We start from the raw sequence: 22142 nt of genomic DNA, 5'->3' as shown, positions 1-22142 counted from the left end.
AAGAGTACTTCATCTTCAAATTCAACTCGCAAACACATGGTGTTCGGTCAAAAATACAAACATTGTGACTTCACCAACCTATATTTTTAGTTTGACGGTGACTCGAAATAGCCAGTGCACACCAACTTGTTTGAATTCGCTTCACTACATATGTAGGCAATCTAGCGACTCATTAGATGCAACCACAACTTCAAATTGAATCCCTGACTTCACCAATCAAATTCAGCTTATCCGAATCTCTGACTCCACTAATCAAATTCACCCAAATACCAAAAAACTCAATTCATTTCCATATTACCCAAATAAAAATCTAAAGGCTTTAAACCCTCTCAAATATCTCAAACACAACTCCAAAAATAAACGAGTCATCTACCCATTTAAATCCTAAATGCTGAATCTACATGTGGTTTGATCCCGCAAGGGTATGTAGGCAATTGAAAATCAAATCATCTAGATGCAACCACATCCTAAACATTATTCTTATTCCAAAATCAAAAATCTTTATTGAGCCATTCACTCATTGGGACTTTTAAACTACGAGTGGCTTGATCCCTTCCCGGGTACGTAGGCAACTCATCATAACATTCGAGTGCAGCTGCAAAAACAAACAAATACACAATTGTTTATATATAAATGGAATCAAATGGTGTTTGCTTATAACAAGGGATTGCAATTAAGTGACACAATGAATAGATCAAACCACGAAATAACTAAAACTCAATTCTGTCAATGAATACGAGTGAAATTACGTTGGGTGATTCACTTTGGGAAATTTTTACCTAACAACTTAGGTGAACTAAACTGAGAAAAAAGGGTTTGGAGAACGCGCCTCACACGCCTGGTGTTATTGAGAGAGTGATGCTTCGTCCGGCGGCACGTCCTTGGGGCGTCGTCGTCGAACGAGCTTTTGATGGTTCTGGGCACTCCGGTGGGGAGTTCTGGCTTAGGCATGGCCCAGGAAAGGTGGATGAGAGGTTGATGTTGGCTTGGGCAGATCTGTTCCGATCTGACCTTTTCTGGTCATGGGCTAGCACAGAGGGAGAACGGCGTGGGGGTGTCGGTCGGTGGCGAGATCGGTGGTCACTGTCCCCTACAGTGACCAGATTGATGCCTGAGTTGATCGGGTTGGGCATATTTAGGCTTCAATCTCCTAGCAGAGGCGTTCCCTATAAGGATCTAGCGCGCCTTGAGGTCCGGCCTCTGATGCTAGCCGAGATCGATGATTGGTGATGTGGTAATGCAGGGTTGCTGGTGCCGGTTCGTTGGCGACGGAATTGGTGGGGATGGACATCTGCAGCTCATTGGTGGCAGAGTTGGTGGCGGGATTGGCTGAATGCAGCCCTAGAATTCCTTAGGGTGATTGGAGGTTGAGTTGGGCTCTAGGTTTTGGGCCTTTGCTGGTGGGCTGATGTTTTTAGTTGTTTAAATTATAGTTGTTGTTGGGTATTTGCTGATGTTAGGTATTAGCTATTGGGTCGGGTGCACTGCAAGTTGTGGCAAAGACATTCTTCTCTTTGGCCTTCTAAAGGGTCGTTCCTATCTGGTTTTAGGTCAGTAGCGATGGCAAAAAGTCTGGCTGTGGCATAGACAATCATCCTTGGCCTTCTAGTGGGTCGTTCCTGTCTGGTTTTGGGTCGGAGGTGATGGCGATTTGGAGCAGTAGTGGGTTGACGGTGTTGACAATTGGGTGGTGACGGTATTGGGTTTACTTTAGTCCCAGGTCTGACTGTCCAGCAATCCATTTTGGTCAGGTTGGAGTCACAACGAGTGTTGGCTTGGTCGATCAAAGGCTGGTCATGTGGACTCTGGGTGGCGAGTTAGTGTTGACACAAGTGAGTTGTCTGGCTCATTGTTCTTCCGACGAGAGGCGAGATGTCAAGGATTCACTGCTCATGCGCATGTTGTCTTTGCCATTTTGTTGTTGTGCAAGTTTTTCTTTTAGTCTCTTTTAAGTCTGTAGTCGCCATTTTGTGAAACGCGATGACAACAAGATTGCTCACCGTTTTGGCAAGAGTGGCTTTGTTTTGTCAACTGTTACTTTGATTGGAGTCGGGGCCTTTTGGCTCCATTAGTAAGTCAGTATAGGTTTCCAGTGTGAAGTCTAGTGGCAATTTCTGTGTAAGAACCTTCATGTTGGAATGCTGTTGCAGATTGTTGCCCAAAACTCGTTGTAAGCAGTTCATTATTAATGAAGTTCTTCTTGATCAAAAAAAAAAAAAACTTAGGTGAACTGATATAGAAGCTTAAAATGAAATATTGAAAACCGTGGAAAGTATAATAAGGCCGGCTAGCTAGACGTGTAACCTAGATAGACAAAGCTAGTCACTTAGCATAATCAGCACCTTCAACTGGTGGTCCTCCTACATGATCTCTACTTTGAAAGAGATCGAGAAGAAAATACAAAAGCAACATTAATCTGAGTTTAAGTGATTCAAGGGAGAAATTAAGGTGTTCGTCAATCATCAGTGTATATTAATGAGAGAGCATTTCAGTTGGTTACGACAATTTTTAACAGACTAAGAGAGCGAGGTTAAGCAACGTCTGAGCTCTCAGCATCTTTCATCAACTCGAGAAACCTGAGAAACAAGTTGAGGAGGTCCAAATACAAGTCGATGGCCGCCAAAATGTACTCATCGTACTCGTAGCGCTTGATCAATTCATCTGTGTCATGGACAATGTAGCCACAGAATATGAGTATTCCCACAATCCCGTATATCATATGACTAGTCTTACCAAGAGGGAGGAAAATCTGCAACAAGATCCATACGAATGTATTATTAACCCATGATTTAAAAATTCGAATATAATTGAACACATGCATTACGGCAGTGGAAGGAATTCAAATTAAACAGCGAGAGCCTAGAGGCCGGGTACATGCAATTAAGCACAAATACATGTATCACTCCAAAGACAAGCAGAGCCAGCAGGGATGCAAACAAGAAAGGACCCAAGAAGTTGAAGTCATGGCCTCTCCTTGCGGCGCAAAAGGTGTACAAGGTCAGACTTAGAAAAATCACAGCAGTTAGAATCGCAGCCTCCAAAACCACCTTCCCTGTTTCCAATACAAAGTTCCATTATGTTAAGCTTGTAAGCAAGATTATGTATATGCTACTAGAATTGTATATATGTGTAATTGATCTAGAAATACTATTAGGAGTCTAAGAAGAATCAAATTCCGTTATCAATAGGATTTTTGTTTCAATTAGAGTCACCGAATTTTAGTCACACTAGGTAACATTTTATAAGTCTTGAAACCATAAATTAAAAAAAAAAAAAAAAACAAATTAATTAACCCCAGAACCTTTGTTGAACAAAATTTCGTACTAAAACTAAAAATCACAACAGCCCCAGCCTATAGTCATTGCCGTGACCATCTAGAGCTAGCACGTTAGGCTCGCGCGGCGGGTGCCCTAGGTCGTGGGGCTTTAAAAGGAGGAAAGAAAGAACAAGCAGTGACGTACCGCTGGTAAATGCACAACTTACTCCGACCATGAGGGCCTCACATATAGTGAAAGCCCCAAGGATCACGTAATTTAGCGGGTGCTGTTTGCTACAAACCACCATGGCGACAAGCACTGCAAAAAACCAAACAATAGCGAAACCCTAAGTCTTTCACAATCTGATCATGCACCGAATTAAAGAAACCGATTTGATCCAAGGGAAGAGTCAAAGTGACATACGTACCAGCAAGGGAGGTGATGATGATCGTTTGTTTCAGAAACCATCCGAGCCAAGTTTCGATAAGGAATACGGCGATTGCAGGATTAAAGTAGACGGTGGCGGCGACGGGGATGGTGAGGGGTATCTGAAAGGTGAGGATGGCATAGACTTTGCGGATGAAGGCCCATCGGAGCTCCGGCCTCTCCGTCATCGAAGGGTAGAGTAAAGGGGTCTCTCCGGCTTCCAAGTCATTATTCCGGCTCAACCGTGTCTTCATTGCAACGAAATAGATCGAGGATTGTTTAGTTTCCGATGAGAAAGTGCGGGAAAGTGTGTTCAATAAGCAGTAGACTCTACAGCCTAAAAGCTTAGCACCCTACCCCTTTTTATATAGTCGTTGCTTTGGATTTGGCACAATTTTACTGGGATATATAGTTAGAACACAGAAAAAAAAAAATTTACTTTAAAAAAAAACTGCGGTGCGTTTCTAATTAGTAATGATTTTGTTTTACAGCTCACAGTAAGTCCCACTGGGCGTGCCAAAATGTTTGGCTCCAATTTTGTTGCAGCTGGTCAACAGTCTCTTTTCTGAGCGGGCGTGCCAGCACCGTTCGGGTGCGGTCGTCGGGGGTGTCCCTTGACCTGACTTCTTTCAAGCAATTGTAGACGAGGAGAGCACCAACCTCGTCGTGGGATTCTTTATGCCTCGTGGTGAGGACTTTTGCTAATCTTCTTGAAAATCACAATCGATACTCGATGTTGTAGATCGAGCAGAGCGAGAACCACTGGGAAGTAGAGAGAACTTGCTAAAGCGTGACTTTAGCTTGGCTGGTTTGCGAGGGCGTTACCCTTTCTTGGCTGGTTCCATAACCGTTGTGGTCGTGGTACTACAATCGGCTCCCAAGGAGACTAGGACCGAAGTACGTTGACAGAGGGTTTGGTGGCACTGAAAGTCGGCTTCTGAGAAGACTAGGACTAGGAGTGTGATCACCGGTAAGAGAAAGAGAAGGATAGGAGTTGCTCTTAGAGAGGTTTGCTCTAGAGAGACTTTGATCATCTTAGAGATGTATTGATGAGTGAATTGTGTCTCTAAGTGTTTCATTGTAACCTCTATTTATATGCTACCATGCCAAGGTGTTTAGCATTAAACAAATGATAGTGGAGCATTAATTAGAGATAAGAAATGATGAATTTTGGAGATAAGGAAGCATAATTGGAGGTAAAGCATGATGAATTTCAGAGATAAGGAGATAAGGAGGCATAATTGGAGATAAGGAATGATGAATTTTGGAGATAATGAAGCACTTTCTGCTCCTTTATTCCTTCAATTTTATCTCCATCAAGAACTCAGATTTTGACCATGACTTCTTCATAAGAAATGTTCCACTATGAGTGTAGATCACCCTGGTAAAATTTCAGAGCTTTTGATATAGTGGTTGGGCCGAAAACGCTGCTGGACCTCTTACAGGTCCAGTTTTCCAAGCCTCTCTAGACAAGGAAATTGGACTGATTGTTTGAAGACCTTCCACTCAAAACTAGCTCTGGCACTCTTCATAAGAAATGATCCTTGGGCTTTCTAGATTTAATCTGGAAAGTTTCAGCTCATTTGAATTTCGTTTGGTTAGTCTGCCGCCCCTCCTTCCTTGTTTAGCTCGGTTTCTCCTAGCCGAAGTAGGAAAATGTGCTAAAGTTGACTTTTCATGCTTTCATGCTTCCATGCTTCCATAGTAGGCTTTATTTAGCCTCTAAATATATATTTCGAACTTGTCGACAATATATAGCTTGAGCCACTGACATTGGCTCAATTTCTCCAAGACGTGCTTTGTCAGGCCAAAATGCTCATTTTGGGTCCAAACATTGCCCCCCAAACCTTGAAGTCAAAGGTCTTCGTCTTGACTGAAGAGGTCTTGAATCAGCACTACTCTTATAATGTTGTCGCTCCAAAACCACTTGTATTGGCTTGACTGTTTCCATATAGGCCTCTAAATAGGCCATAAAGCTTGAATGCCATAATCTGAAATGCCTTTGTCATGAACTGACGCTTCCTTTGCCAACTTTATTTCCCCCCATGGATCTAGTGAAACTTGGGCAGGTTGTAGGCAATCAAAACTTGCCCCCCATGCGAAGGAGACTGCTTTTGATCGCGAATGAGGATCCTTCTCTTCCTTGGTGGTAGCTTCGCCATGTGTATAGCAACAAGTATCTGCCTTGTTTGCTGGCTCTCTGTTGATTTTCTGAAATGTAGGTGTTGGAGCCGCTTTCCTGGCTAGATCAAGGCCTATAGTACTTGGCGAAATAAGATGCAAAATAGCAAACTGTTTGCTTTCATTTAATCCTTCGCGAGTCTTATGCCAAAGAGGATGATTGGATCATGGCTATCGTCATCATGACGTGTGACCAAGTGAAACCACCATATTTTGCTGCAACTTTAGCATCTAAAACCGCATCGGTTTTAATCATGTTTTATTTGAAAAACATCAGTCCACTATGTTGGCCCTGCGGTGGTAGGAAAATGTGGAATATCTTCACTGTCGCCTTAGATGCGATTCTCAAGATGGAATAATGACTCATTAATTATCAACTAGAGCCACTCACTGGCCCAGCTAATAAATTAATCTCCAAATATATTTGAGCTATAAATCAAGGTGTATTGGAGAAGTATCTTCACTGTCGCCTTAGATGCGATTCTCAAGATGGAATAATGACTCATTAATTATCAACTAGGGCCACTCACTGGCCCAGCTAATAAATTAATCTCCAAACATATTTGAGCTATAAATCAAGGTGTATTAGAGAAGTATCTTCACTGTCGCCTTAGATGCGATTCTCAAGATGGAATAATGACTTATTAATTATCAACTAGGGTCACTCACTGGACCAGCTAATAAATTAATCTCCAAAACATATTTGAGCTATAAATCAAGGTGTAATGGAGAAGTATTCCTTGCGACCTAGAAATGGCATCCAAGAAACCATTCGTTATCGATCAGGCAGATGAAATCACTGAGAAAGCCGCATTCGCCTGGCGGACTAACATGAGTGTTCGATGTAGAAGTCAGACCAGAGAGGAGAAAAGTCGACTGATGGGCTTTGGTGGCGGTGATAGTCAAGCGAGTCTGGGTCCCACACCTCGCGATCGTTTGCCAGATGATGTTATGGCCTATTATGGGTTTCCCATCCGTCGTCCCATAGCGGCTCTTCGGCAGGTACCTGGTGATTTTAGCAGTTGGGGACCAAGGAGGAAAGTGGGCTACTGGCCTACCGTCGCTCCCGAGGAAAATGTTTGGTATCAGGAGGTCCGAGCGAGAGATTTGGCCCGATGGGATGCGGTGGGTATCACCCAAACCATCGATCTATGCTTCTGTCTTCCCAATAATACTAGCCCTGCACCGCTAGTCGCCGCTCTTTGCTTCTGGAACACCTCCAGCAATACATTCGATTTCCGGTTTGGGCAGATGAGCATAACTCTGCTGGATGTTCTTACCATCACGGGGTTGCCCATTGACTTTGACCCCTATGTGCATGGTCAGTTTGATGGCATTCAATTTTCTTTGAGAATGGATATGGCTGGTCGAGGGCATCATAGCAGATCCTACCCATCCTGGCGCGACTATTACTGCACCCGGCGTGACCATACAGGAGGTATCGCATTCCTGGAATTCTGGCTTTGCAAATTTATCTTTTGCACTTCTTCCAACAAACCTACTAGGCCTTGGAATTCTCTGGCCACTGCTCTCTACAATGGTATTTGTGTTGGCCTTGGGCAACCTGTATTGGGTGCGTTATATCGCTCCCTTTATAGAGTCGTAATGCGCCCATTTGATACCGGCATTAGTGGCCCCTTCTGGATCCTTGCCTTTTGGCTGCAGATTTATTTCCCTCTCTTCCGTCGCGGTGATATTCCAAAGGAACCTCCAGTTGATTTCCTTTTGGGGAACTGGCTTTGCCGCAACGTAAGGTATCGAGCTCCACCCTACTCCGAGTGTTTTATTTTCTTGTACTTGCTGGGAGAGATGCCAGACCCAAAAATAGTCCTTTCTAGGCGATTCCCTCCTCCCCTTGATGATGGCTTTCTGCCCAGTGGACGGGATCATAGCGAAAGAGCCCTCCTGGCCTTTCGTCGCTCCATCTCCTGCTTGGATATTCGTCTTGCCACTGACCGCGTAAGTTATGAGCTCTATGCCCCTAACCACTTTGCTCGCCAATTTGGGTTGGCCCAGTTGGTACCCTGGCCTCTGGTTGATTCTGCCAATTACTACACCTCTTGGCAGAGATTAGCCCCACCTGGGTCTGCCCCCTTTCAAAATCGGTTTACTTTGATAGTGATTCCCCCTTGGGTCAGAGCGCTGTACCCTCTCAACGATGTAGACAATGATTATGCTGATTGGTGGAAAGAAGTGTCCGTGAACTGTTGGGACCCGCCACATGACGAACTCTTCGTCCTGATCTTTCGTGGCATGAGTAGTCCTGGTCCGGAGGACCGCAAGATTCTTGAGCGCTTCTCCAACCCTGCAGCACAACCCCCGCGACCTATTCTACCTTCTCGCTCATCGCGTCCAGGGATACAAATCCACGAGCCTAGGGCAACAGTAAGTTTTTGTCTTTCTTCACCATTCCTTTTCCTTGTGTTGATTTTCCCGCTCTTATTCCAGAGTGTGTTTTGCAACAAACTATCCGGAGCAGGACAGCCTCTGTTCAGGCCAGGAAACAAAAGGAAATAGCAGAGGAGACTTCTGAGGGAGAGTCTTCTCATGATGAAGATCCCACAGAGGTAATTTGGTTAAGAACGATCCCAAATTTACAGATGTTATTTCCCCCCTTTTTGAGTTATGACTCTTTTCTCGTATAGGCCACTGCTGTCTTTGCTTGCAAACGCGATCGAGCTCAATTCGTCGAAGAGAGTTTTGAAGATGACGAACCTCTGGGAATGCGATTGGTAAACTCCGGCCCCGTCTTATCCTATTTAAATTTTAGAATCTGGGCAGGATCTTCACTATGTATCTTTTGATAGGTCCGTCAAAGGACCACTGATCCCTCTCGCCTAAGCGAGGCTGGACCCTTAGCCAATGCAGAAGAGCCAACTCTCTTGCTAGTTCAAGCATCAACTAACCCCGTGGCGCCTCTTCCGTCTCCCACATCTACAGAGCATCTGCAAGGTCCTACCATTCTAATAACGATCTCTGATTACGACTCCTCGGAGGATGAAAGCGTGGAAAGCTAGTCTGAGACTTCTGCCGTTTATGAGGAACTGATGACGACAGAGATTCTCGAGGCACTAGAGGTCCAAGAGGTGAATGAGGCGGGGCCTCTTCCTCTTGGTGACCACGTACCAGATATTGACCTAACAGCTCGAGAGGTAAGCCACTGTTGGCCAATGCTTTCTATTTCCCTTTAGATCCAACCCCGCTCTCTGACATTTCTGAACCTGACCAGGATTCTGTTTGTACCGAGGAGGTGGCTGCAAACGCTGAGGGTCCTATCGGCGAGACAGTCGCCCCAGAGATGGAAAATGATACTGACGGTGGTGGTGCCCCCCAAGTCTTGCAAATAAATGAGACAACCGTCGAAGCCGAGGGCTCTGTGCTTGAATCTGCTCCACTTGCCCATGGTGAGCTGCGAGTTGAGTTTCCAGATTCTCCTGCAGCTGAAGGGACATACCAACCTGTTGAAGATGAAGAAACTGAGGAAGATGTCCACCCTTTTGCATTGGTGGTTCGTGATCCTGTGGCGCTTCCGCCGCCTCCTCCTCCTACCAGATTCGAGAGATTGATGAGGGTGTTAGAGGTAACTCCTCCTTCTGCTGTGGATGAGGCTAAGATGGTGCTTCACGAACATCTGAGTCCTCGGGTATTGGAGACTGACATCCTCCCGCGAGTCTTGGAAGCTCTAAGGTATCTTCGCCAGGAGAAGGCATTGACCCTGCAGCAATTTAGTGCCATTGACGATCTGCTGAATGAACTTGGTGAGGCCCGCCAACGTCAACCGGCCGCGAACGCCCAGGCTCACGACACTCGAGAGGCTTTGAATAGCCTCTCTCGAGAAATGGACATCTCTCGCGGTATTTTAAATGAGCGAACCAACCGCCTGCGGGAACTACAAATCCAAATGTCCGACTTCAAACTTCGGATCGAGGACCTCCATACCGGTTTAGCCTTTGTTGAAAACGCGATTGCTACATAAGAAGGCCAACTCGATGAACCTCTGGCTGCTTCTGAAGAAATGGGCCGCAACCTGGCCCATCTCAGAGAACGGGCCACTCAGGCCGAAGCTAGTGCTATTGCGACGAACCTCCGCGTGGAGGAACTTTGCTTGAAATTGAGCTTTGCGGGCCAATCTCTGTAGGCCCCCTCAAAAACCGTTCGGTTTCCCCACATGCTATTAATCATTTCTTTTCCGAGATTGAAGACATTAATCACTCGTTGAAAAACAACGGTTGTGAAAAAATAATCTCGTGAATAGAATAGTTACCTCCTCGAAAACCGTTCGGTCTCCTCACATGCTATTATTCCCTTTAATAATAGCTAACTCCTCAAAAACCGCTCCTCACATGCTGCTAGTCCCTTTTTTCCCGAGATTTGGAATCACTAATCTCGATTTACTGACATCGGTTTTGAAATTGAGCTTCATTCAAGGGTGGGGATTTGCCTGAAGTCCCTATAAATAGTTGTATTTCGGGAAGGGAATACTCACAACAATTTTTCTGAAATATTCAAGAAATGGCCTTTCAGTCCTTGCTTCTTTTTCTCCTTCTTCACAAATCTTCCCCTCATGAAATGACAATTAGCCTCTAAATTTTAGGCTTTATGGCGTAATCTTAAGCCTAGGTTAGGCCTCATGGCGTAATCTTAGGCAACCCCTTGTTTCTTCCTTCTGGAATTCTGCAACAACAATGGCAGGCTTCAGATTGGTTTAGAAACGCGAGGGGGCTCCGAGTGTGGGATCCACGATCATGCGAGATCATCTTTGTCATAATCCTACACGCGGAGCGAAACGGAGAAAGGGAGGACGGCCACTCTGAGGTTCGTCTTTCCTCCTCTGTTTCCTTCCTTCTGGACCCGGCCCGTGTTGTGCCCTCCAGATGGAAGGGGCTTTGGTTCTCACCTCCTTCTCCCCCTTTCTCTTCTTGATAGAATCTTGGAGGGATGAGAAGGGATGGACTCTTTGAAGGACTAGGTTCAAGGCACAGAATGGTTGTTCCTATACTTCACGTCCAACTAATGGTGGTTACCATGGCTAGAGGGGGTGCAGAGACTCAAGTTGATATTCGGTTCCTTCACTCTCTGCCCCTCCAGGAGATAATGGCGCGGCTCAACCCGGCGTTGGATTCCATAGCTGCTTCCAATTGAGGAGGCTCGAGGGCTCCATTTTCTTTCACTGGAGTCTCCCCTTCTCATGGATAATGGTGTTGGCCAAGCCTATATTGGATTCCTCTGCCGCTTCCATGTAAAGGGGGCGCGGGGGCTCCGTTACTCTTCTTTTTCCTTCCCTGAAGTCTGCTCCTCCTTGAGATAATGGCGCGGCTCAACCCGGCGTTGGATTCCATAGTTGCTTCCACTTGAGAAAAGATTCAGAAGATATCTGAAGATTCCTGTTTTGTATTGTAGCCACTTTTGGCTTTGTAATGAATGTACTGCTTTTGGCCGCAAAGCCACTTTATGAATATAATAATATTTTCTTATCAAATATCCGTGAGAAACCAATAATTGTGTCTCGCAAGGCCCCAAATATAGGCCCCTATAGTTGTATATTGAAAATAATATGAACTTTTAAAATATGCTCCGCATCAAAAAGAGCCTCGCGGCGAGGGTTTTGAGAAAATATGTATCTTTTGGATCCACTTGCTGGCTCCCAACTCAAAACTCTTAGCGTCAATAACTCCTTCTTTTCCGAGATTTAAGGCACTAATCACTCGTTGAAAAACAACAGTCGTGAAAAATAAGCTCGTGAAAAGAACAGTTACCTCCTCGAAAACCGTTCGGTTTCCCCACATGCTATTAATCCTTTAATAATAACTAACTCCTCAAAAACCGCTCCTCACATGCTGCTAGTCCCTTTTTTCCCAAGATTTGGAATCACTAATCTCGATTTACTGACATCGATTTGACTCCTCTTTGACCGTCCATCCAAGGGTGGATATTTGCATGCCTATATATTCCTCCACATTATAAACCCAAATTTCCAATCCCAAAATCATTTCATCAAATCGAATATTTCTAACAGCAATCTTTCTTAATTACTCATCATCATCACTCTTCAATTCTCGCATTCTCTCAATCCATCACCAATGGAACCACAAACCCAGCAACCAATCGAGGATGGAGGAAGCAACAAAGCAGCCGGGAGTAGTGCTAACATGCTTTGTAAGCGGAGCAGGTGGACTCCCACTACAGATCAGATAAGAATCCTCAAAGAACTTTTCTACAATAAGGGAGTTAGGTCCCCAACTATAGAGCAGGTTGAGAGGATCTATCTCCAGCTGAAATGGTACGGCAAGATCGAGTTCAAGAACGTCTATTTTTGGTTCGTGAACCAAAGGGCTCGGGAGAAGCAGAAGAAGAAGTCCACTTCGGATGTTCATGTGCCCATGCAAAGATCAGAGCTTGTTGGTGATGACAATGTTACCAATTGGAAACATGAGGATCAGTATATTAACTTTGGATCTTCTGCACCTGCTTCTGCTTCTTCCGCTGGTGTGATGATTGCTGTTAACGGGCAGATTGGGAACTATGGTGGTTATGGATCTATGAACATGGAGAAGAGTGCTAGGGATTGTTCAATCTCAGCTGGAGGGGGGACTAGTTCTACTTTCTTTAACATGAATGTAGAACAAACTTTCATGGAACAAAGAGGAGAAGATCACCAGGAGATTGAAACCCTTTCACTGTTTCCCGTGCATGGTGAGGACATCTTTGACAACATGAAGACTACTTCCGATGAAGGTGGCGGTCACGGTGGTGGCTCTCACATTTCCCTTGAGCTCGGCCTTTCCTGCGAGGGCAAAGCTGGAAAAAGTTTCCGGAGCCGCTGACTCGGCTTAGAAGCTTCGCGAGTGTAGGAACACTTAAAATTGTCCCCTAAGAGTTGTATTTACTTTATTTTATTTTATTTTTTATTTTTTTTTATTTTTTTAAGCCATAATTTTGGAGACAAAAAACTCAACATAGACAGTTGAAAGGGCATCCTAAGACTCAAAACAAAACAAAAACAAGAACAACACATAAAGTGACGCAACAAACAAGAAAAAACGTTTTGGACTTAGGGATATTTCTCTTCTCCTTTTGGTAACTCCTTTGGAATATGACCAGGTGAAGAGAGGAACGATTTTGGCGGAGCTCAGCTCACTTAATTGACAGGGGACGAGACCCTTTGTCAGCACTTCTCGTATCCAAACTAAACCTTAGACATTACATCCCATTGGATGCGCCTACTATGAAGAAGATATTTACCCAAAATTCATTTTGACTCTAATAATAAATAAATAAAAACAACCAACGAAATAAAGAACAAAAAACCGAAATATGAATATAAACAAACAATTACTATTGAAGTGTCGATGGGCTTAGTATTGTATAGTGTTGCCCCCCTAGTGTTGCTAGGCATAGCAAAGAAATGATTATGGGCCTCAAAAACAGGCCTTCATAAATGGGCTTTGCGAGTGTAGGAACACTAGAATTGTCCCCCATGTCTTATGCGAATAAACTGTCTACTAAATTAATCCCTTAGTGTTTTGACTCCGCAGTAATTTTTGGATCGTACTAATTTTTTTTTTTTTTTTTTTTTTATATAAGTAGCTGAATTCAATAAGACAATGTGAATCAAGGTTTAGACATGCGGCCCAAGTATAGTCGTCTAGACACAAATTTTCTTTCAAATCCTTTGGGCAACCTTACTAAAATGGCCAGGTGGGGGAGGGCGAACAAGAGAGGCAGAATCCATTTTGGCATGAGCTACTCCCACATAGTGGTTTAGGCCCATTTGCACGCACTTCTGGATTCAAGAACCTGTCATGAACGTTGTCCCCTTTCTAGACACCATTTCACATAGGCTATACTTACTAAGATGAGAAAGGTCATAAGTGTGAAGACAGTTCAACAAGTGTTAATAAAAGCCGCCCTTAACCTTAAGGGACCTGAAATAGACACCAATAAGGAGTTTAGGCCAATATTAACAAAAGAGACTTCACCTATTCCGTTATGATTCACAACCGCTGACCAAATTCAACTTTTTTTTTTACTATAAAGGTAAAAAACTGAAAACTGACAGGAAATTAACAATAAAGCAAGGAGCTAGCAGCGACACGTTTGGCTAACCTCTAGAAGACCACGGGGGAGGCCATCTATGCTTCATTCCAAGCTCCGATGTATCAAAATTTGTGGGGGAGGCCATCTATGCTTCATTCCTAAACCCTCCTGTGAGAGCTTGTAGGAAAAGAACAAAGATACTTCTCGTTGAAGAATTTGGCTCGTGAGAGGGGTAATCTTGCCCCCCAAGTATCTTTGTTGGTTGACGAGGCATGATCTTCATTTGCAATTCGGGAGATGACGGTGTCCCAAGATCGGCTTTGTCGCCAACTGTCGCCATCTTCTCTTGATCAAAGGGATGATCATGGGTCATATCTTGCCCCCCCCCATGCATCTGATCAGTAGCCACGTATTTGGCTTGATCAGTGGAGAAATCAGATATTTGTTCAGAGACAATTATATTGTCAGAAGAACAATCTTGTTTATGACCTTTTCCATGCACAGCCTCTGTGTAAGGCTGTGACTCACCAGTGAGACCCTTAGGTTGATTGCCACCTATAGGCAAGTTAGTCTCAGAAACGACCTCTTCACGAGCAGGTTCTTGACGTTCCAATTCACCTTGTATTTGTTGTGCCCCCAACTCGAGCCTCTTAACCGAAATCGTGAACTCATCGAGCCGTCGACGGTCCTCCGCGAGGGCTTTTCTCATATTCTTATGGTATGCGGTAGAATTCTTTTGAAGGATATCAAGCCGCTCTTCTATGCTTGCATTCTCTGGAATGGGAATGGGCACATAGCCTTTTATCGTCGTCTCGTCATCTGCAGCAGCGACGTCACCATCAGTTTTATGCGGCTTGTAACTGGAGGCCTTGCGCTTTGAGAAGTTTAGGAATTTGCACTTCTTCTTCTTAAGAAAAACAGGCATGACTTCCAGAATTTCTTTTGGTAAAGATTTTCCTCTGGCATCCCAATGATGGTGAACACAAAAAGACTCTGGTGTAGTTTAGACGTGCGGCCCAAGTATAGTCGCCTAGACACAAACTTTCTTTCAAATCATTTGGGCAACCTTACTGAAATGGTCAGGTGGGGGAGGGCGAACAAAAGAGGCAGAATCCATTTTGGCATGAACTACTCCCACATAGTGGTTTAGGCCCATTTGTACGCACTTCTGGATTCAATAACCTATTATGAACGTTGTCCTCTTTCTAGACACCATTTCACATAGGCTATACTTACTAAGATGAGAAATATCATAAGTGTGAAGATAGTTCAACAAGTGTTAATAAAAACCGCCCTTAACCTTAAGGGACCTGAACTAGGCACCAATAAGGAGTTTGGGTCAATATTAACAAAAAAGACTTCACCTATTCCGTTATGATTCACAACCCCTTACTAACCTCAACTTCTTAATAGTGGTGTGATTTACAGCTCACAGGATGTCCCACTGGGCGTGCCAAAATGTTTTACAGCTCACAGTAAATCCCACTGGGCGTGCCAAAATGTTTGGCTCCAATTTTGTTGCAGCTGGTCAACAGTCTCTTTTCTGCGCGGGCGTGCCAGCACCGTTCGGGTGCGGTCGTCGGGGGTGTCCCTTGACCTGACTTCTTTCAAGCAATTGTAGACGAGGAGAGCACTAACCTCGTCGTGGGATTCTTTATGCCTCGTGGTGAGGACTTTTGCTAATCTTCTTGAAAATCACAATCGATACTCGATGTTGTAGATCGAGCAGAGCGAGAACCACTGGGAAGTAGAGAGAACTTGCTAAAGCGTGACTTTAGCTTGGCTGGTTTGCGAGGGCGTTACCCTTTCTTGGCTGGTTCCATAACCGTTGTGGTCGTGGTACTACAATCGGCTCCCAAGGAGACTAGGACCGAAGTACGTTGACAGAGGGTTTGGTGGCACTGAAAGTCGGCTTCTGAGAAGACTAGGACTAGGAGTGTGATCACCGGTAAGAGAAAGAGAAGGATAGGAGTTGCTCTTAGAGAGGTTTGCTCTAGAGAGACTTAGATCATCTTAGAGATGTATTTATGAGTGAATTGTGTCTCTAAGTGTTTCATTGTAACCTCTATTTATATGCTACCATGCCAAGGTGTTTAGCATTAAACAAATGATAGTGGAGCATTAATTAGAGATAAGAAATGATGAATTTTGGAGATAAGGAAGCATAATTGGAGGTAAAGCATGATGAATTTCAGAGATAAGGAGATAAGGAGGCATAATTGGAGATAAGGAATGATGAATTTTGGAGATAATGAAGCACTTTCTGCTCCTTTATTCCTTCAATTTTATCTCCATCAAGAACTCAGATTTTGACCATGACTTCTTCATAAGAAATGTTCCACTATGAGTGTAGATCACCCTGGTAAAATTTCAGAGCTTTTGATATAGTGGTTGGGCCGAAAACGCTGCTGGACCTCTTACAGGTCCAGTTTTCCAAGCCTCTCTAGACAAGGAAATTGGACTGATTGTTTGAAGGCCTTCCACTCAAAACTAGCTCTGGCACTCTTCATAAGAAATGATCCTTGGGCTTTCTAGATTTAATCTGGAAAGTTTCAGCTCATTTGAATTTCGTTTGGTTAGTCTGCCGCCCCTCCTTCCTTGTTTAGCTCGGTTTCTCCTAGCCGAAGTAGGAAAATGTGCTAAAGTTGACTTTTCATGCTTTCATGCTTTCATGCTTCCATGCTTCCATAGTAGGCTTTATTTAGCCTCTAAATATATATTTCGAACTTGTCGACAATATATAGCTTGAGCCACTGACATTGGCTCAATTTCTCCAAGACGTGCTTTGTCAGGCCAAAATGCTCATTTTGGGTCCAAACAGATTTGACATTGAAGATTTGGAGAAGTGAATTGTTTTGGCTTCCATAATAAAAGTACTTTTTAGATATGACTTGTCTTCCAAGCTTTGGTGGTTGTCTAACACCGCTTTGAAACCACCTAAATATAAAGAATGTTATAGATTTACAAGTAACGTAGTATAGATTGCTCGAAAACTTCTACAACTTGTACTATTTTTTAAATTTCAAGAACTAAAACAATTCCTTCTTCTCAAAAAAAAAAAAAAAAAAACCAAACCGGCAAATTTACCTACAACCTAACTTTCATTCCTTTATCCATTTCTTTTTCTTTTTATTTGCGAATTCTTAAAAATCGACAAAAAAAACTGAAAAGTGTTATAAAGTAGAGAAAAGATAAAGAGAGAATAGTTGGGAGGAAGTAAAAGTGTTCTCATTCAGTCTCATTAGCCTCCTTTATATAGAGGTAGGGTTTACATCAAAGTACACAACTAATGAGTATTTACGTGGACAGCCATATAGATAATAATATTTACAACACTCCTCCTTGGATGTCCACCAATGAATGATGATATTGGACGCGCTTATTGTTGCCTCGTTAAAAACCTTGCCAGGTAACAAAAACCCAGTGGGACAAAAATAACCCTGGTCGAAGGACAAAAAGAGCACAACGCGCATATGTCCTAGGTAGCATGCTTCTGGATGCTCCCCCTGATGAGAATCTCCCCCTGATTGTTGTAAGCCTCATTTATGTATGCGATAAGCTACGTGTACTATGTGCAGTAGTTTGATGTGTCTATCACTGAAGTGAGACCATGTGTGCTTTGCATATAGGGGCTCATCACAAATTTTCATACCTGCAAAGGTTAAGCAATACCAACAAAGGTAGACGATTTTCATTAAGTCTTACCTCATATGATAAAGTTAGAAACAATCTCATATGCTCAAATTCATACACAAAGTAATAGCTAAACAATATAAAGAAATTGACACATTTAACTTTGTATAGTTTAAAACATTGAAAAATCATCATGGCATACCTAGCCATACACATCAATATCTTTACGTATTGATATGTCTCATATAAGCTCTTCAAGAGCTCTAAGTAATTCATAACTTTGTGAAAGTTAGAATATGTTGCAACATTATAATCATAATTCGAATTCGATAGTAGTCTCGTCATAGTACTCATTAAGGCAATTTAGATCTTGTTGACTAGAACGAAATGAGTACATATGAGCTCGCTTTAGACTATTTGATTCAATGAGTGAGCTTCAGGCTCTTTCAACTTTTCATGGACTTGAATCATTCATGTATTTGAATCCCTTGAGGATTTGATAAGCAATACGCTTATTATGACACTTTGCTTTTGAGATTTTGCTTTTAGCAATGTGTCTTAAGATCTTCATAATATACAATGACAACATGCCATAAATCTCTCGTCAATAACAGCTATATGTAACACTGTACTTATAGAAAATTGTCGTTCGTATAAGGGAAGATAATCATAATCTCATGTCTCTAGAAATAGACATTGTGTCATAGTGATTTATCTTCACTTTTGACAAATACCCTTTTTCACCATGTAGGGTTAAAAATCCAAGTATTTCATCACGTTTCAAATATTCAATTTTATTGGAATTGCCTCTTTCCAATTTGACCAATAATATACTTTGTCGACATTCATAATGAAACGTGGTATAGCATCAATACAGCCCTTAATGATTTTTGGTAGCTACCAAATGTAAATTATCATCGATGATCAACAATCATAGATCTCACACATTCTTATATGCATGCATTAGCTATAATAAGCTTATTGATATTGGGTACCCATGCCACTTCTGGGGCATACATTGTCACTTCTAGGACAATCATCTCTCATAGATGAATTATGTAGAATGTGGATCTTTTTACGTATAATCTTATGTCGAGCACTATAGGGCTTGTATGATCTTCCCTTTTTGGGAGTTTAAAACTTTAGACCTAGTGGATATAATCCACACAAATTCACGCCGTTATTCAAATGAGGTCTTTCCTCCCCATAACTGCGGGAAGACTGTCTTATTTTGACCATGCTCAAAAGATGTGTTCAGAAATCTATCACTTTTTTTGGAGTGAAGATGCTCATTGGTTGGTGGCGAACCCAAACCAAGATTTAGGTCAAAACATGCTTTGTTTATTAGCATCAACCATGTTGATTTATTATTGTATCTCCAAGATATCATTTCCTAATGGCGTACCTACACCCTTTGTATGTGTAGCCATATTAGGAGCTGTGATATTGTTTAATGACATTCTCTTCAGGAGAACCATGTCAATTGGATACACTTGCATCCCACAAATCAAATGGAGTCTACATTGTTTGTATTAATATGGTTGGTCTCAAGGACTTTAACCCAAGCAGATGACTTTGCATTTAGCATATAAATTTGTCACTTTCTTTTATCAAATCACTAGCTTAGATATTTCTCAAAATCAAAATGAGACAGTGGATAAATATTTCACACTAATTCATGTCGTTCTTCAGGAACAATCTTTCTCCCCCTCATGGCAGGAGGATAGTCTCATTAAAGTGACAACTCACAAATATGCAGTAAATAAACAATTTGCATGTGAGTAAGATTAATAGTCATCAAAACTTGTAAGTGATTCTACGCAACATGGTAGACAAAAGATGACGTAATCAATCATGCCAAATAGTGTATTTGGTTCAATGAACTTCTGGTTCATAACATTATATGCCTCAATTTACTGTAGAAATTTGACACAGTATATATGAGATAGTAAAAAGTCTTCTCCAACTATATAGAAGGTACTTAATACGTCAATATTTCAAATTTGGTACCATGATAGTAGCTCATTTGGAGCGATAAATCAAGATCTACAACTCTTGATATAAATGTTACCTTACCTTTAGTAAACATCAATTGTGAAATATTGATAATTGCAATGGACCAAATTCATTTTGAACTGCTGGCCAAAATGATGTACTCGAAATTTCGAGTTAAAGACTACAATCCATAAAAAGTAATTTTATCACGTGGAGAACCTCAAGTTCTGTGTCACATATAAATGTGTAGTCATAAAGAGGAGGGACTTCAGGCCCTCATATAATTTTAGATCCAAGAAACTTGAGATTTCGATTTTTTTTCATTTATAACAACCTCTTAAGGGACATCAGGTTCCTCGATATATAATCGGATTAAGAAACATTTAGTTTCAATGGAAACTCAAGAGGTTACAATAAATCTGAGGAATAACTTAATAGTGCTTTCAACTTTGCTTATTGCAAGCAAAAGACATCAGGGATGTGTGATAATCTCAATGTTCTTATTAGTCAATGCTTTAATTTGACTAATGCCATTTTGAAAATGGTGTGATAACATCTATCATATAGTGTACCATAGGTGACACATGCCCAATTTAAAATTTCCTCACATGTGTGGATGGTAGGGCAATATTTACATTGACTCCTGATTTCTCTCTTACCATGATCCACTTCTGGTGACATTTCATGGTATAGCCATGTCAATCGACTTGCTTACTTTTAAATTGGTGTCAAAATAATCCCCTCAAAGCTTCAGGTTTGAGGTTGACCAGATTAAAACTTTATGATAAATTGTCTATATATTCACTCGAGACTTATGGCTCGAGTCTGCACAATTAGAACTTCAGGTTCTAAGGTGGAATGCTTTAAGCAGGCATAAAGAAGAATGTATCAATCGACATATGAAAATTTACTCAAAACTTCTAGTTCGAGTTGACATAAAGTCAAATAAAGTATGAATGAAATATATGTGTAATCGAAGCTTCAGGTTCAAATTTTTTTTTTTTTATGAACTGCAAGTTCTAAGATTTCGTAATTTGAACTTCGGGTTCAAATAAATTTGGTGCTCGAAACTTCAGGCTCGAGGTGACTAAAGTGAATCTTCAAGTTCACTTTTAACTAATTTATATTTTATACTCAAAGCTTCGGGTTTGAGTTTTACTGTTAGAACTTCAGGTTCTATTATGAAATTTTGAACTTCTGGTGCAAAAATATTACATTCGAAATTCATATGTTCGAGGTATAGGACTGCTGGTCCATATGAGTAACAAAAAAAAATTAATTTGAAAGATAAGTACTGTAATTAAAGTACATAACAAAATAGAAAAATTGCAGGGAAGAAAAATAAATAGATAAACTATGCATTAAAATTAACTATGGAAACTTCTAGTTCCATTAATGAAGAAATTACACAGAACTTCTGGTCTGCTTAACTTCACAAAATGATCATCTTTTTTCTCTCCTCTAATCACACAAGAACATAATTTTATCTTGTGGAGAACATGGCTTCTAGTTTTAGCCAAGTGTTCAAAATTGAACTTCAAAATCACATTGTCATACGGAGGAGGGAACCCCAATACCAAAAAAAAAAAAAATTAAAGGAACTTCAGGCCCTCTGATAATTGGGGATTAAGAAACATTTGAGTTCATATACTTGATTATATAGCTCTGAGGATAATCTGGCCCTCATAATTGCATAAGTTCTGAAGAGCTTCATGTCATAATTTTCTAATTTACATTTCATGACCCTTGAGGAACTTCAGGCCCCATATGATTAGAGTTCAAGTAACATGTGATTTCGATCATTCTATAGTTCTGAGGAACTTCTGGCCCTCATTAAGCTTTGAGAAAATTTCATTTGATTATGTAACTCTCGAGGAACTTCAGGCCCTCTGCAATCGAATCAAGAGACTTCAGGTCTCGATCTATTTTGATTACAAAATTACAACTAGAAATAGGTGTGAGTACACCATTTCAATTTTTAAATCAAATGAAAGAATAAAGTGAATCAAATGGTCAACATAGATAAATACATACCTGAAGTTCTTCCAATTAAAATACTTATATATGCCCAGATCATATATATGCATAGAATTGTGTAACTGGATAAGTTTTTCCCTTAAAATTATACAAACTTGAGTATGCCAAATTGTTATAGCCTACAAGACAATAATTAATCATAGTAATGACATCCTGAGGACTAACAGTGCTATAAAGCCAATAATTTATATATTGAATAATATAAATCTTATTAATTTGCTGTAAAACAAATTGAAAAACATGACCCAGTGGCCTTTCGTTATGAAAAATTTGGCATAGAAAGAAAGGAAACACATAGGCATGCCAAAATATATGAATGATTATCAAGGTTTAGCAAAATTGTGCAGCATATGAATTCAAAATATAAGAATAAAAAGCAACTGAATAGTCAAAGTAACTTAATAAATGGAGACGACCCATTCCGTCACAAGTCAGAAACCAAGACCCCCATGAATCTTTAACAAACTGATCTAATATTGGTCTCTCAACCATACTGATCAGTTTACTATTTATTAGGGATAGACATCTTGTCTACTATAACGAACCCAGTACACTAATAGAATTGTCCCTTCATAC

At 41.5% G+C, this 22142-nt stretch overlaps 1 protein-coding gene across 1 annotated transcript; it reads right to left on the bottom strand.

Annotated features, from left to right (window-relative positions):
* Nucleotides 1-2256: 2256 nt before the first annotated feature.
* Nucleotides 2257-5646, bottom strand: LOC133735402 (protein LIFEGUARD 2-like). Its single transcript, XM_062162819.1, has 4 exons — nucleotides 3685-5646; nucleotides 3462-3575; nucleotides 2895-3052; nucleotides 2257-2749 (listed from the first exon to the last, which is right to left on the bottom strand). Exons 1-4 carry the CDS (start codon nucleotides 3935-3937, stop codon nucleotides 2531-2533), a joined length of 744 nt encoding a protein of 247 aa, XP_062018803.1. The 5' UTR covers nucleotides 3938-5646; the 3' UTR covers nucleotides 2257-2530.
* Between the last annotated feature and the right edge of the window lie 16496 nt (nucleotides 5647-22142).

This window comes from Rosa rugosa, chromosome 3 (assembly GCF_958449725.1).
Source record: "Rosa rugosa chromosome 3, drRosRugo1.1, whole genome shotgun sequence".
Classification (NCBI taxonomy): Eukaryota; Viridiplantae; Streptophyta; class Magnoliopsida; order Rosales; family Rosaceae; genus Rosa; species Rosa rugosa.
This window is presented reverse-complemented; position numbering and strand designations above follow the sequence as displayed.

Coding starts and splice junctions, on each gene's coding strand:
- LOC133735402 (XM_062162819.1), bottom strand. CDS start 3,937: ATGAAGACACGGTTGAGCCGGAATAATGACTTGGAAGCCGGAGAGACC. Junction 3,576..3,684: donor CATCATCACCTCCCTTGCTG/GTACGTATGTCA, acceptor GGTTTTTTGCAG/TGCTTGTCGCCATGGTGGTT. Junction 2,750..2,894: donor TTGTCTTTGGAGTGATACAT/GTATTTGTGCTT, acceptor ATCTTGTTGCAG/ATTTTCCTCCCTCTTGGTAA.